Source organism: Alnus glutinosa, chromosome 7 (genome assembly GCF_958979055.1).
Source record: "Alnus glutinosa chromosome 7, dhAlnGlut1.1, whole genome shotgun sequence".
NCBI classification, from domain to species: domain Eukaryota; kingdom Viridiplantae; phylum Streptophyta; class Magnoliopsida; order Fagales; family Betulaceae; genus Alnus; species Alnus glutinosa.
The window spans coordinates 18149112-18165659 of record NC_084892.1 but is presented as its reverse complement, the minus strand read 5'-3'; the positions used below and the strand labels follow the sequence as shown (position 1 = coordinate 18165659).

The 16548-nt window shown below is 38.0% G+C and overlaps 1 protein-coding gene across 4 annotated transcripts in view; it reads left to right on the top strand.

Annotated features, from left to right (window-relative positions):
* Positions 1-16335, top strand: part of LOC133872493 (valine--tRNA ligase, chloroplastic/mitochondrial 2) — a 76573-nt gene extending 60238 nt beyond the window's left edge. For all 4 annotated transcript variants that reach the window (XM_062310004.1, XM_062310003.1, XM_062310006.1 and 1 more), the window contains 8 exons: positions 2991-3041; positions 3123-3235; positions 7962-8109; positions 13128-13232; positions 13333-13434; positions 14249-14321; positions 14465-14631; positions 15654-16335. In XM_062310004.1, the coding sequence (XP_062165988.1) occupies positions 2991-3041; positions 3123-3235; positions 7962-8109; positions 13128-13232; positions 13333-13434; positions 14249-14321; positions 14465-14631; positions 15654-15782 (888 nt within the window). In that variant the 3' untranslated portion in view covers positions 15783-16335. The remainder of the gene's footprint in view (positions 1-2990; positions 3042-3122; positions 3236-7961; positions 8110-13127; positions 13233-13332; positions 13435-14248; positions 14322-14464; positions 14632-15653) is intronic.
* The last annotated feature ends 213 nt before the right edge of the window (positions 16336-16548 follow it).

The window sequence follows — 16548 nt, the reverse complement described above, 5'->3', positions numbered from 1 at the left end:
GCTGGGTTGGAGACTGATTCCTTGGAGAGAAGGATGAAGGATGGAACTGACTTGGTGGAGAGGTGTGACAGAATTGACCATGGAGTTTGGGGAAAAACCTTGGTTTTCTGGAGTTGTTATTGGGGTTGTTGGACGGTTTGGGGCTGTGGGCATGAAGGGCAAAGGAGCCGGCTTTAGGGGTGATGTTATGCTATTGGATCTGGAGTAAGATTTCATGGCTAAGTAATTCAGACTAGAAATCATGAAAGGATGTCTCACGGTCATGCAGGGTAAAAGCAGCGACAAAAGAGTTGAAGGTTGGATTGATACCATTGATGATGAGTGAGATAAGGTCATCATCATCAACGGGCTTACCTACGGCAGAAAGTTCATCAGCCCATGATTTGGCTTGGTTGAGGTAATTGATGCCTGTCTTACTCCCTTGCTGCAAGCTTTGCAATTGACGCTTGAGACGGGAGATACGTGATCTGGATTGTGCAGCAAACCGTGTTGCTAGATTGCTCTAGGCAAGCCGTGATGTGTTTAAACCGTACATCGATGGCACTAACGAAGGAGCAAGAGCACAGATGATGAGATTCAGTAGTTGCCGATCTCTTCTCAGCCATGCAACATAGGCTGGATTCGGGATTTCAGCATCACCAGTGGCATTGGCAATGAGTTTAGGAGGACAAGGGTTCGTTCCATCAAGTAAGCCCTGGAGGCCATAACCACATAGAATGGGCTGGAATTGAGCAACCCATCATAGGCAGTTAGGTCCCTCCAGTTTGATGCCTCCAAGCTGTGTAACGTTGGGCATTAAGGGGTTGATTTCAGCAGCTGCGGAATTGGGATTGGCCATGGATGAGCGTTAGCCTTTGGGTGGCTCTGATACCATGTAAACTTAGAACAAAATTAGGGTAAAATGCCTTAGCACTTGATGCTTAAGTATTGTATTGTATGTGTATTTATAGATGGGTACAGTGTGCCGGGTATATGGCATGCTATAATTACATGAGCTAAGTATGGATCATCTACTCCTACATTTTGAGGTCGCTTGCGTTCTTTGGAATGCCATTTTTAGTCGCTTCAGTCTGTCTTGGGTTATGCCTTGTTGGGTGGTAGATCTATTTGCTTGTTGGTGGATGGGTGGACGCTTACGGAGTGCGGTTGTGTGGAAAATGGTCCCTTGTTGCCTCTTATGGTGCTTGTGGAGGGAGCGCAACGATAGACAGCTCGAAGATAAAGAAAGAATCATTGAGGAGCTCATTTCTTTTTTCTTTCTTTCTTTGTATTCTTAAACGGCTGCGTTCTTTGCCCCTATAGTGATTAATTATCATGATTTTTTTGTATTGTTTTCCTCTTCTTCTTAGTTGTTTTTCTTGTATGCTCTTTGTGTACTTGTTCGCTCTTTGCGCTTTTAATGAATTTTCCCTTACTCATAAAAAAAAAAAAAAAAAAAAAAAAAAAAAAAAAAAAAAAAAAAAAAAAATTCTGTCCTAGGAGAGTAGAGAAGGCAATATAGCCATTGGTGCATACTAAAGGAATGGGATTATTGAGTATCGGGAGATATGCTAGCTGTAGGTTTGATATGGTGAGACTATCCGATTGTGTTCTTGCTGAGGGAAGTTCCTTGAATCAGGGCCGACTCCTCTTGATCTTGTCTGCTGTCAACGAGTGGGATTGAGGCTGGAATTACTGCTGAGTTTGCTGAGTAGGAGGTGGGTGTGGTCCGGTTGTGTGTGTTTACTATAGTATCCTTAACCCCTATGGAGAATAGCGTTCTAAATTCTAATTCTTTTGCATGAAAATTTATCTAGATATGTGTTACATATCTATGTGTTATGTGACAAGGGCAATAGTGGAATTACATAGTATGCCCTCATTAAGTAAATAAAAGATCCTGTGGATTTGGATTCTTGTTCATAAAGCAAGAATCCCTATTCTTATGGGTCACATAGGTTTTAAGGGAATTATATCCCATTTGGTTAAGTTTTCTATAAGGAAGGAAATAAGGGAATTATTGTTTAGGGTGGCATGGGCCAAATAAGAGTGGCCGAAACCACCATCAAAGGGTTTGGGGGTGGCAAGTCACCCCTTGCTGCCCCCATGGCCCATGTAGGTGGTCTGGCCACCCCCAACTGGCCGGACCACCCCCAAATGAGGGCATTTTGGAGAAAGCACGCATGAACTTGAGGGTAATTTGGGGACATTTGCCTCTAAAAATCCATGTGCCAAGCACATGGGCCTTTTTCCGTCAAAGAAGACGAAATTTGTTAACGGATGAATGACATTGACAATTTCAGAAACTTTGTGGGGGAGGGGCATTGGAGGCAAAATAAAAAAAGCGGTCTAACTTTGGAGGGGTAAAATGTATTTTTCCCATTTTTCTATCTAACAAATGTTACCCAACAACCCATAAAGTTAATTGTTTCCGCATGACAGAATTAGCTATGGCTGCTTAAAAAAAAGTGATAGGAAGGAGGCAAGCTATTTACACATTTCCATCCATTGAAAGTTTTTTTTTTTCCCCCGGTTAGATAGTTTTTCCCGATCATGAATTTTCGACTGATTTGGAAATGTATAAAGTGGCTAAGGCACTAGGTTGCAAAAAACAGTCCAGACTTGACCCCAAATCCTCAACTAGCTTTTCCAAATTCGGTTCAGGATTAAGACAATCCAGTGACCCTAATAATCAAAACGTTACTATGGTCATTGCACCTGGCAGACATTGTTTCCAGAGAATCAAGGATGACATAAGGGGCTATCCTACATGAACAGATGCTTCATAAAAATTTTGTCTATGGCCAGCCCGCATAGATGATTGAATGAAGTAAAAAGTATGTGGAGATAAATATCTGCACTTACTAATGGCTTTCATCTTGTCAAGGAGATTTTCTTCGTTTAGATTGGGATTTTTGTTTCATTGTGTTCTGGATGTAATTATAGCATGTGTGGAAGGTAGGCAATACATATTTTGTGAATTAAAAAGATTTTTTTTTTAATTGGGTCAGCTTGACAGGGAGGAATCTCTAATTGCACTACCCTTACCAGAATGTTGGGTGGTAAGACAACTGTTCACACTCATTTCTGCTATGCCAATTCGGTATACCCCCGTAGTTACCTTTTTACTATCCTTTTTTCAGGTCTCAAAACTTCATTTGCTTATTGACGCGGTGACATCAAGCTATGACAAATTTTTCTTCGGAGATGTTGGAAGGGAAATTTATGATTTCTTTTGGGGTGATTTTGCTGATTGGTACGTTATGACGTTGTTTTAATCAGAAAATATATCTTTTAAGTTCAACATATATAGTTATATTGTAGGGAATAGATTCATTACTGGTCAGACACAAGCATTAGATTTCTCCAAATGTTGGAAAACGAGCAACTATCATAAGACAATAGATAGTGATCCCTAAGTTTCTGTTCTTCAGAGCATCTTAAAATTTATTGAAGTTCAGATGTATTATTTAGGTTGTAAATATCTGGAAAGTAAAACAAGATGTTGTTGGATCTTGAGCCTGTCAAACTTAGCATGGAGGACAGACTTTTCTAGATGAATTAGAAGTTATATATTGCAAAAATTATGGATAAGACCTATATTTCCTTGACGTTCCAGCTGAAGTTCAATTAGTTGAAATTACCATAAATGAAATAGCAGGTAAACTATCAACTATAGGGTTCCAATTTTTATTTTTATTTTGTCTAAATTATATAACAAAAAATACTTAGAGAAAATATGAAAAACAAAGTGTTAAAGCAAACATACAAGATTTGCAATGGTCGATTAATGATGATGGTTCTCAGGGACTATTATGTATTTTTTAGGTTCTAATGAACTGTGAACCTCCTTCCATAATTGAGTCTGGATATTTGTCCCAGAAATGTCATGTTGTAATGTTGATAAATTACCATTTGTCTTAAAACTTTAAGTTAATAGGAAATGATGAATTTAATTACTTAACTATTATTCTAATATTCTTCTTTAACGTGTGAGCCCAAATTCCCCTCAATAAGTGAGGCCCACCACAGTGTTTTTTTTTTTTTTTTTTTTTTTTTAAAGAAAAAAAAAGAAAACAAACAAACAAACTTACTTTAAATAGCATATGGAGTAGAATCGAGGTACCATTTGTTCTAAAAACTTAAACTAATATTAAATGGTTAATTTATTACTTAACTATTTATTCTTACCCATGTAAATGCATGGCAATTTTCTGACATAATAATGTCTATTTGTAATTAGTTTATGTACAAATTCATGAGTTATTTTGTAATGACACAGGGAAAAGTGCTAGTCATATCTACGCTATCACCTCAAAAAGATTAGTTAATTTACCCTAGAATCCCTTATAAAGTATAGTTTTTTTTTTATAAGTAATATAATCTCATTAAAAAGCGCAGAGGGGTGCAACTTTAGTATACAAGAAGTATGCAAAAGTGCCCCTAATAAGAGGAAACAAAAAATGAATGTAAAAACTCAGCAAATATAAGACGACTCTGGCTATGCCGAGACCCGTACAAATACCGTATTAAGCACATTTCAACAAGTCCAAAATTGGTAATTTCACATCTTCAAATAGACTTGCATTCCTCTCAGGCCAAAGACCCCACATAACACACAAGGGAATCTGCTTTCCAAATTTGATGAACTTTACCACGACCTAGCGAAGTGCCCCAACCACTCAACAAATCCAACACTTTTCTTGGCGTGACCCACTCCACCCCGAACAAACTATAGAAAAAATTCCAAACAGCCTATGCCACATCACAGTAAAGTAAAAGGTGATCAATGGATTCCTCATTCTTCTTGAACATACAACACCACTCAACCACCACTAAATGACACCTACGCAAGTTGTCATGTGTCGATCTTTCCTAATGCCGCTGTCCACACAAAAAACGACATCCGCTTCGTAGCCTTAACACGCCAAATACTCTTTTAAGGAAAAGAGAGAACCTCTTGACTAGCTAAGGTTCTATATAAAGTCTTCTCTTCAAAGATCCCCCTCTTAGAGAGATTCCACACCAACTTGTCAACCGCTCCATGCCGAATTTGATTAGAATACAAACGCTCATAAAAGGAAATAACCATGTCCACCTCCTAATCTTAAGCATAACGCTTAAGGAAAACATTCTAATGAGCAACTCCATCTACCACAGACAAATTATCTACCACCCAAGCGTCTTGAAAACGAGCAAGACTGAACAAAACTAGATAACAGAGCTTGAGCGGCCTAACTCCACACCACAGATCAAACATGATACCCATCTCCCTCCTCCACTCGCACGAACTTAGAAAAAGTATCCCACCCCCTTCGAATATACTTCCATACACTCACACCATAAGACCCCACCGCCGGTAAAGAACACTAGCCACCCCGAACACTCCCATACTTAACTTTAATCACCGATCTCCACAAAGCCTCGCGTTCCTGAACAAACCTCCACATCCACTTCTCAATAAAGCTTGATTAAATTGAATCACATTTCGAACTCCCAAACCACCTTCCTTAATTGGAGTACAAATTCTATGCCAGTTTACTAAGTGAAATTTTATCTCATCCCCCATGCCATTCAACAAAAACTCCCGTTGAAGTCTCTCCAATCTCTTAGCCACACTCACAGGAATGGGGAACAACGATAAATAATATGTAGGAATGCTAGAAAGAGTATTTTTAATCAGAGTCACCCGACCACCCTTAGATAAATATAGTTTCTTCCAACTAGCTAACCGGCTTTCCTCTTTCTCAATAACTCAATTCCAAATAGAAATAGATTTAAAAGGTGCTCCCAAGGACAAACCCAAATAAGTCAACAGTAGCGACGCAACTCGACACCCAAAAATATGAGCCAAAGAATCAACATTTTCCATATCGCCTATGGGAACAATTTCTGATATACCTAAATTGATCCTCAACCCTGAAGCGGCCTCAAAACATAAGAAAGTACACCTCAAATTTCGAACATGTTCTGCCCGTGCACCACAAAAAATTAAAGTATCATCATAAAGCACAGTTTCACCTAGTAACTAGGCAATGTAAGATTTAGCACCCATAAGCATCTTTATAAACCACCCACTCTATGTGAGCTATTTACCTCTTCCTAATATGAGATCGGGGTGTTACATACTTAAACAATAAAGTAATTGAGATAAAAACCTATGTTAATGAAGTGATAATTAAATCTGACAATAATGACAATAATGATTATTTTTCTCTTCCCTTCCCCCACCCTCATCTCCCTTGGTAAATCACAAGTCTTGATATGCAACGACAAGTATCCTTTGTTACGTAGTTTCAAATGTAGTAAGTTTCAGAAGTAATATTCTAACACGAGAAGTTATTCCATTAAGAATTATTCAATGATGACATTTAGAAAGAATTGTTTGAAAAAAGAAAAAATGGACGCCTGATTGGTTACAGCTAGTGAAAGTTTTGACACTTTTTCCTGTTTGATTGAGCAGCATCATTATTTTTTTAATAGATCGTATATAGTTTTACCATATTTCCTTCTGTTTGTAATTAGGAGCTTGCAGCTGCACTCTCTTGGGCTTCCTCAAGATATTATTCAGTTGCTTTTTTTTTTTTTTTTGTTATTGTTTCATTAACCTAATTAAATGCTTTGTATGTCTGCTGACACCCTAGCTAGTGGGGGCATACCTACGTGGTTTACTTACTAAAGTCTAATTCACACCTAATAATAACTCTGTTGTAACACTAACTATTATCATTGTTTGAGTTTGGTCACATTAATCCAACATTTTTTATGCAGGACAGCCAAGGCATTCATGTGATTAAGGGGCTGTCTTGCTAGGATTGTCTTGATACCTAAGAGTGGTTGGTTTAGAAAAGAAGAATAGATCTGATTTCGTTGGTATTAAGTTTTGGTGAGAAAGATGAGACGAGAAAGCTGAGAATTGCTGGAAAGAGAGAATAGATGAAGAAAGTTGGATGAGAATTTGGAGAAAGGGGATGGACAGGGATCCCAAGGCAAACTCAACAAAACTCAAATTTTCAATTTATTCGTCACTACCAAAAGAGTATGGGTCACATATTTATAGCAAAGATCGCATCATAAGGAAGTATTTACACAGTTCTCTGAAAAGCAACTAGTACAGCTCAGTGACACTTAAAGAATATCAACTGCCAGCTAGAACCAACTCCCTTAAGCTCCTTAACAGCAAAGAACTTTCATCCTGAGTAACCAGTTACTGTTTTACGTAAATCTAGATAACTGTCAATAAAAAACTAAACCCTTAGCTAATGACCATGCTAACAAAAGTTCTGGGGCACCCAAATATCCTAGGTATGACTTTTCTGCTTGAAATGTTTCAAAATTGTCTGCTGGAGAGACCTATGCTGACTGGTAGTTGCTTCTTAGTTTTCTTCTAAGGCTTTCTGCTACATTAATTGCTCAAAGTTTAAAATTCAACGAAGGGCACAAGAAATGTATTTGCCTCTTTTACTTGCTATTGCATCATAACAGGGAATGTAGATTCTTCAAAATATACTTCAACGGTCAGCCTAGTTTTTGGAAATAGACCTAAACAATCTACTTAATAAAGTATTATATTTGTGTTGGTGGAAAATCAATAAATGTAGTGGATAAAAAAAGAGAATTGGATTTACTTACTACTGTCTTTCACAAATGTCATTATTACACCAAACAAAAGTTATTTATGATACATAAAAACATTAACCTAGAATCTTTAGATTTATTTGTTGTATCCAGTGTTATGAGAATTGGACCACACCTACAATCTCCCATTTCTAAAATAAACACTAATGCATGTCTTCAAAAATAAAAGGAGGAAAGATTTTTTTAGAATATGGTTGCATGAAGAACTTGTTGATAAGTACTTTCAATCTCTGAAGGATATTGATATGTGATATTAACCAGGCCATTCAGCTTCCTCAATTGTATTGGATGCTTGCCTTTTTGAACTTTCTATTCGCCATTGGTTCACCTTTCCCTTTTGGCAGGTATATTGAGGCCAGTAAAGCTCGCCTTTATCACTCTGGAGGCGATTCAGTTGCATCAGTGGCACAGGCAGTCCTGTTGTATGTTTTTGAAAACATACTAAAATTGCTGCATCCCTTCATGCCTTTTGTTACTGAGGAATTATGGCAGGTAAATGATTTCTCTAGTACCTTAGCACTTGCGTATGTATTTTAGTGGTTCTTTGATTTACCTTCTATTAGACCTAAGGTATGGGTAAATTTCTGTGGAGATTTGTAGCCTATGCTGCATTGACTTGGGTAAAATCTTGGGTAATATGATTACAGTACTGGTACAAATTTGTAGAGGTATCTGGCTTGTGTGGTGCCCACAACATAGGATGTAGGGACTCTGCTTTAGAAAATTGTAGTCCTTTTTTTCCTTTAATTAGTCCTACTTAGATCCAAATACAGGCATGTAAAGGCGTAAGTCCATAATTCCATGACATTAGTCCAAATAGTGTGACTACAGTCCAAGTAGAGAGTCCCGGGGAAAAAATAAAAAGAAAAAGAAAAAAGAAAAAAGAAAAAAGAAAAAAGAAAAAAGAAAAAAGAAAAAAGAAAAAGAAAGAAAGAAAGAAAAAGCAAAACGAACATGAAGATGCTGAAAAGGTGGAGTTATTAGATAATGTAACCATAAGTAAATGATGCTTGAAGTTGAAAGAACAGAAGGAAAAATTGGAGAAAGGAGCAGGGAAGAATACTGTCTTATTATTCTTGATGATACGATGATACAAATTCATGGGTTAAATAGAGGAGTATTACAATCTAACATGGAAAGTAATTAATGAGAAATAATGGGAATAAAATCAGGTCAGCTGCATATAAGAAGTTTCCTTCTTCAACACTCTCAGTCAAGTTGATGCGAAGATGTTTCGTATGCACAGCTTGCACAAGGCTGAATGAAGAACATTACTGGATCATGTCGAGTGAACAACAAACCTTTTCAAACTTTTGTATATTGCCTCCATATGGGACACATGGTGAGTGCATGAACTGGCTCAATACACTAACTGCATAAGCAATTTCTAGCTGTTGAGCAACAAATAATTTAATCTCCAACCAATCATTGGTATCTACCTTTATCCCAACTTTTTATTTTGCTCTACTGGATTGCCAACAGCCTTACATTAGAGATCCTTGTTTCCTTGAGGAGATCAGAAACATATTTCCGCTGAGAGAAGAAGATACCATGTCTCGATCTTACTACTACAATGCCAAGGAAATATTTTAAGCTGCCTTAAGTCTTTTATCTCAAATTCACTGGCGAGATATTTTTTCAACCTTTGTATTTCCTCATCATCATTTCCAGTTAACACGATATCGTCTACATAAACAATTAAAGCAGTTACCTTTCCTTGTGACAAATCTTTGATGAACAATGTATTATCTGCCTGACTTTGGTTATAGCTAATCTCCGCATAGCTTGAGCAAATCTCTCAAACCAAGCCCTCAGATTGTTTCAATCCATATAGGGCCTTCTTCAATTTACACTTTACCCTTAGCTGAGGAGAATTGAGTACCAAGAGGAAGTTTCATGTATACTTCTTTCTCTAGATCTCAATGAAAAAATGCATTATTCACATCAAGCTGCTGAAGTGGCCAATCTAAGTTTGCTGCCAAACAAAGTAGGACTCGAATAGAATTCATCTATGCTATCGAGGCAAACGTCTCCTCGTAGTTTATCCCATAAGTTTCAGTATAGCTTTTTGCCATGAATCTTGCCTTATATCTTTCCACTGACCCATTAGCCACTTCACTATAAACATCTATTTGCATCCAATCGCCTTTTTTCCACTAGCAACTCAACTAGCTCCCATGTGCTATTTTTGTGAAGATCTGTTACGTATGTAGGGTGATGGATAAGGGCATTCATGAAATTATATATTATGCCTCATTTACTAAATAAAAGATATTTAGGGATTTGGATTCTTGCTCATAAGTGTTACGTATCTAGGGTTATGGAGAAGGGCATTTATGGAATTATATATTATGCCTCATTGACTAAATAAAAGATATTTAGGGATTTGGATTCTTGTTCATAAAGCAAGAATCCGTAATTTAAGGGAATTATATCCCATTATGTTAGGATTTCTATTAGGAAGGAAATAAGTGAATTATTTATCTCATTAGGTTTAGTAATATTTATTTATCGTTTTCGGTATTTTATTTAGCTTTGTAACCCTATAAATAAGGGTATTGAGGAATAAAAAAAGAGAAGAAGAAAATTATTGGACAACTCTTGTAGTTGCTTGGGAGTTTTTTAGGGTTTCTGGAATAATCTAAACATTAGGAGGCTCAGGATACCTAAAATTATCCTGCCCAAATCTTTCCAATTTATAATTGTTCATCCCTCATTACGGAGGTCCGTAACATCTTGGTATCAGAGCCAAGTTGCGACATGGCGGACCAAAGATTAGAGCACCTAGCGAACAAGTTGAGTTCTCTCAATGTCGACTGGCAACTTATGGAGGAAAGACTTACCAAAAGAATGGAGGAGATGATGGCTGCCTTTGCCATCAAGCTCCGGCCATCCCGTGCGGAAGACCCATCCCAGAAGTCACCCGTGCAGAAGAGCAACTTGCAAAAGAAATCCCGCCATCACCATCACCCTTAGAAAATCTACCCCAACAACAACCCACCAAAGAAACACCAACTCCACCACCAAGCAAAAACCCAGAACCCATCACTGCTCAAAAGAAAGACCAGCCCCCACCATCTCCACAAATACCTCCACGTATCAACCCATCGGCACAAACACCACCCCTACCCAAAATCCCAGCTGAAACCAAAAGCCCAGCCACCCCCTTCAAGATTTCCGCAATCCCGCATCACCCATACCTCAAGACCACTCATCGTCAACCACAAAACAAAAGAACCAAACCAAAAAAATCACCCCCCTCGTTGAAATCCACTCTCTTCCACAGTGATTGGTTCAGAAGAAGGAAAAGGGCAAGGTTCAAATCAAGCAATTTCGTGGAGAGAAAGGACGCCACAAGGGATTCAAAAACCCAAAGAAAGCTGACCGAGTTCCTTGCTGTTTCTGAATTGGGTTTGAAGGTGTCGGTTTGTAGGGCAGGAGACAAGGGCTCGGGCAAGGGAGGACCAAAGAGGCTGAGAAAGGTGCTTCTGAGCAGCACCCGTGGTTCCACAAAGCCAGCGATTCGGCGTTTGGCGGCAAGGAGGCTCGGGGAGTAGATCAAAACGCAAATTGGGTTGTGGCCCAGAGCGTCGTCCCCTGGCCGGCGGCAAGAATTAGGAGCCAGAAGGATGACTTGAGGTTTGACGGAGCGAGTTTCCCCTTTGGATGAATTTTCCGGCCACCGACAGCCACCCAAACATCACCCAGACGGTGATTACAGGAGGAATGGCAATCTCGGCGTGACTGGCGGCAACTCAGATCATTCTGTCCGAAACAGGGAGTTTCCCTTGAGAGAGGTGGATAGAGGAGCACACTCGGGCTTGACTGGCGGAGGACGAATGAAGATTGGGTCCGAGATTTCCGGATTTTCAAAAAATATCCTGAAATTTTTGGGTGTTTTTGACTCTCTGAAGAACCTTGTTGTCCTACTGCACAAATGGAGTTGGAAACATAGACGCAAGGGCGTGAGTAGTTTCTGCTGTGACGCGGGTTCAGGGAAGCTGAAGAGTTGGCTTATAGGCAGAAGACGTTGGAAAAAGAAATTAATGGACGGAGCACTGGTTGGTTGATTGCCTGGGAAAGGGACGAATTGCAGAGAAACAGGAGTGCTCGTGTGAAGTGTGCAAGCCAAATTCTTGGGTGAAAAGTCGTGCAGAATTAATGGAGGGTAGGTGAGATATGAGTTTTCAAAAAAAAAAAAGGGTGGGGGTGGCAACAGGTTACAGTAGGAACACGTGGGTCTTCAATGCAGGTAGCTCATTTTGCCTTCATCAAGAGATTGACACTCCACGTCAGCAGTTATTGGAGTCATTATTTAGGACCTTGAGGACAAAGTCCATTTGAAGAGGGTAGGAGTGTTACGTATCTAGGATTATGGATAAGGGCATTTATGGAATTATATATTATGCCTCATTGACTAAATAAAAGATATTTAGGGATTTGGATTCTTGCTCATAAAGTAATTATCCGTAATTTAAGGGAATTATATCCCTTTATGTTAGGTTTTCTTTTAGGAAGGAAATAAGGGAATTATTTATCCCATTAGGTTTAGTAATATTTATTTGTCATTTTCAGTATTTTATTTAGCTTTGTAATCCTATAAATAGGGGTATTAAGGAATAAAAAAGAGAAGAAAAATATTAGACAACTCTTGTAGTTGCTTGTGAGTTTTTTAGGGTTCCTCGAATAATCCTAACATTAGGATGCCCAAGATACTTCGAATTATCCTACCCAAATCTATCCAATTTATAATTGTTCATCCCTTGTTACGGAGGTCCGTAACAAGATCTCTCATCTCTTCTTGCATTGCTTCCCTCCACTTTGGATTACTAATTGTCTCTTGTAAATTTTGAGGAATAGACACGGAAGACAATTTGGATACAAAGGAACGATATGAGGGTTAAAGATGTTGATAGGACACAGTTAGATATAGGGTGTTGAGTACAAGAACTGATCCCTTTGCATTGAGCAATAGGATAGTCAATTTCATTAATAGCAGTAAGTGATGAGTTTAAGCTAGGGTTACTTGGGTCAGATGGAGGCATGTTAGCAAAGTTAGGTTTTGTGTCTAGTCCAGATCTCAATACCAATATCCTTGTCTTTCCCTGTCAACACAAGTACAGTAGGGCAACTTTCAGAGTCTGGACCAAATCTTCTGGTTTTTTATAGATTGATAATTGGTATTATGAACTTGCTTATGTATTGTTATCATTTTCTTTTAAATTTTGAAATTTACTGCTGAGCTTGGTGGAAGGTTTTTTATTTTTTTATTTCAGTGTAAGATAACCATCATAGACTGACCCAGCATTACTGCCCTATACGATATCTGGAAGTGTTAAAATTAATTATTAGATCATTCCGTCCTCTTTCACTTGTGAAACCATTACAGACACTTAAAATCTGAATCCTGCATTGATTCAGGGTCTTTTACCTATCATTTCTCTCCAGTGTAACTACTATATGGCACTAGTTTTCTGGATGTATTCTTTATCTTTTTCGACTCATAACAGGCACTCCCCCAACGGAAAGAAGCTATTATGGTGTCTCCTTGGCCACAAACATCACTTCCAAGGCATGCCAATTCAATAAAGAAGTTTGAAAATTTACAAGCTTTAGTAAGTATATCTGTTCTTGTTTCTCCCTCAGTACCTCATGTGCAACCTGGTTTTATGTGAAAGTTTACTACATTCAAATTTTCTCCATTATGGTTCTCAGACGAGAGCAATACGGAATGCTCGAGCAGAATATTCTGTTGAGCCAGCCAAGCGTATATCTGCATCTGTTGTTGCAAGTGAAGAAGTAATCCAATATATATCTGTAAGTCCTGTTCATGTATCTGTCCATTAACTTTTGGAGAATGAAATGTTTCATTCCTGTATGTGCATAATTTTTGTTCAATATGAGATGATTGCGGGGGATATCTTGGTGCATCAGCCAAACAGTTAGCAATATTAATCTTCACATGCTTGCTTGATCCTTCCACATTTTTTGTTAATGAGAAAAGTAAACAATGCACCTCATGAAGAATTGGCTATTCGATATAAACCTCCAATCATCCTAAAGTCTTGACATATCTGTTAAGAAAATATAGTGATTCCAAAATTAACTCTTTTCATTCATACACTAATATTTATTGGAGTAAATACAATGTACTAGATTTAGGGCACCTCACACTATGACATCTCATAGGAACACCTTACTACCTTTTCGAATGGGGACACCTGTCCCTTTTTCTCTAACAATATCCATTATTGAATCAGTTTGATAACTTTCATGTGATTAAATCGGATACAGCAGAGTTTAGATTGTTGCAGCAGAAGTTCTATGTTTCATTTTTTATTTTATTTTATTTTTTTACCCCAGCTTTACCAGTGTTTTTTCACCTTGTTCTTTCTGACTTATGTATCCATGGATTTGATCCATCCCTGCATAGTTGTTTTGTGTCTGGTTTATGCTGTTTTCTTGCAGAAAGAGAAATCCTAGTAATTATGCTTTTTTCATATAGCCATACTGTCCATCTGATTGAACCTGTTTTATAAACTGGCTATGTGATTGGAGGTTACTTGATAGTGTAACTTTTCATGTAAGTCTTGCACGTGTCCATCTAAGCATATATATTTGCATGATGCAGAAAGAAAAGGAGGTTTTAGCGCTTCTCTCCAGGCTAGATGTTCAAAATGTCCATTTTACAAATTCTCCTCCAGGCATGTTTTCTTTCAAATCTTTGTCCTTTTAGGCAAGAACTGGATATATTCTTCTTTCATTTTGGCGGGTGTTGGTATCAATTGGCTTCTGAAGACAAAATGCTGAACCATTTCTTCCAATGGATGTAATATAAATACTTCAGGAGATGCAGAACAATCTGTCCACTTGGTAGCTGGTGAAGGACTAGAGGCATATCTGCCTCTTGCTGATATGATTGATATTTCTGCTGAAGTTGAACGTCTTTCTAAGCGCCTTTCCAAGATGCAGACAGAGTATGATGGACTTAAAGCTCGCCTAAGTTCCCCCAAAGTATGTACTCATTTACTTCTTGTTGATGCTCTTTGTTTTACTATGCATTTGCACAAAGTATGCTCCATTCTGAAGAATATAGTCATGCTATATAGCAAAACATCTCATGTGGGTAATAAATGCACTAAATCTCAATTTACAGGCACAATAGTCTGCTGCATTCACACAGGCACAAATATGTCACTTTTTCATTGTTATTGTCATGTCAAGTCCCTATCCTTATTGAAGAGAAGAAATGCGGAAAACCAAAACTTTCCTAATCAAACAAGAAATCCTGTAATTTAATATGGTAATATGGCAATGAGACCTATTGCTCCAGATCTGCCCATGAGTTTACCATGAAGAGAAGAATCAAAAGAATGGAACTACCTGCTCATTATTTAGAATTTTGGATAACTTCTCGAGTTCTAAACTAATTAGTTGGGGAAACTAGTTCTATTTTGGATTACTATTTTCTGAGTTTGACTAGTTTAATGTAAACCATATACACCTAATTGTTTGAGACAAGTATAGGCAGCAATTGGTATAGTGGGATGCACTTCTATATAAAAACGGAGTTAAAAGAGGTTGCCAAGTCAAATCACTTGAATTGCTAATGCATTCTACATATTAGTTTCTCCATATATCTTCCTGAGACCAGGTATTAGCTGGTAAGTCTGATCAGTAAACCAAAATCATTCTGTCTCTAATAGCACATGCTTTCTATTGAATTTTTTTTTGGCCTATTGTCGCAATTGGATGTGGTAACTGCTGGATCCCTTTTCTTTCTTTCCCTAGAATTCATATCGCTAGACATAGTTATGATAGATAATATTTTTGATTTTACTATTAATGAACAAGAATTTGGCCATATTCAACTAGGAAACCTATCACCATCTTCATGATGAACTACCAAGAGTTTTACTGTGCCATGGTAAGGTGGCATTTGGGGAAGGAACCACTTCATACTACAGAATCAGCCATTATGGTACCTTTCCTTGTTGGCATGTGCATGTCTGACAATTTCTATTTGCTCTCTGTAGTTTGTTGAGAAAGCTCCGGATGACGTTGTCCATGGGGTCCGAGAAAAAGCAGCAGAAGCAGAAGAAAAGATAATTCTCACCAAAAACCGTCTAGCTCTCCTCAAATCCACTGCTCCAATTACAGAATAAGTTTCACAAGTCTCGATTACATATCTTCAGAGCCAAATCTTCTTCTCAATGTTTTCACCAGATATCGAAGCATTTGGGATAAACATCGTCATCAGCATAATGGATTTCATGGCAGTTAATCGTTAGTCTGGCCGCAGCTTATAATCATCAATATCATCAAGATGGCAGCAAGCTAAGGATGTGAGAAGCATCATGCAATGCCATAAAGACTGCTTTAGCAGCTTCTTTACGGTGCTTCACATACGAGTTAGAGCAGTAGATAGAATTGGCTGTGATGGATGTAAACAGATTCTTCATTCTTCTAGCTCCAAAGTTGTGGCAACGTTTTTGTTGTATTGATCTCCGGCTAATGATTGCTAGTGCTACTGTAGACTAATTTTTTTTTTTTTTTTTAATGTTCTTTCTCTTTCATGCCATAAAGTGATGTAATAAAGCTTCTTGCTCTTAGTCCCCTTTTATCACCAGGGAAGGGAACACGTTGTTCCTCCAAATTAGGGTGTTGAAGCTTGGTAATTTACAATTAAAAAATTCTCAAAAACACCTTTATAGCCAAGAGCCAGAGCATATGGAATGCAAGTTGCGTTAATTCTATTTATGGAGCAAACATTCAGGTCATAGTACATCAGATTTTAAGAGGCAATCAAATTATTTTGTTTTGATCAAAATCCTGATGAGTCTCGTTTACAAAATTATAAGAGGTGTCAAGATAAAGTAGTAACAGTTTTAGTATTATATGTTGATGATTGTGATGACTTGACCCTGCCCC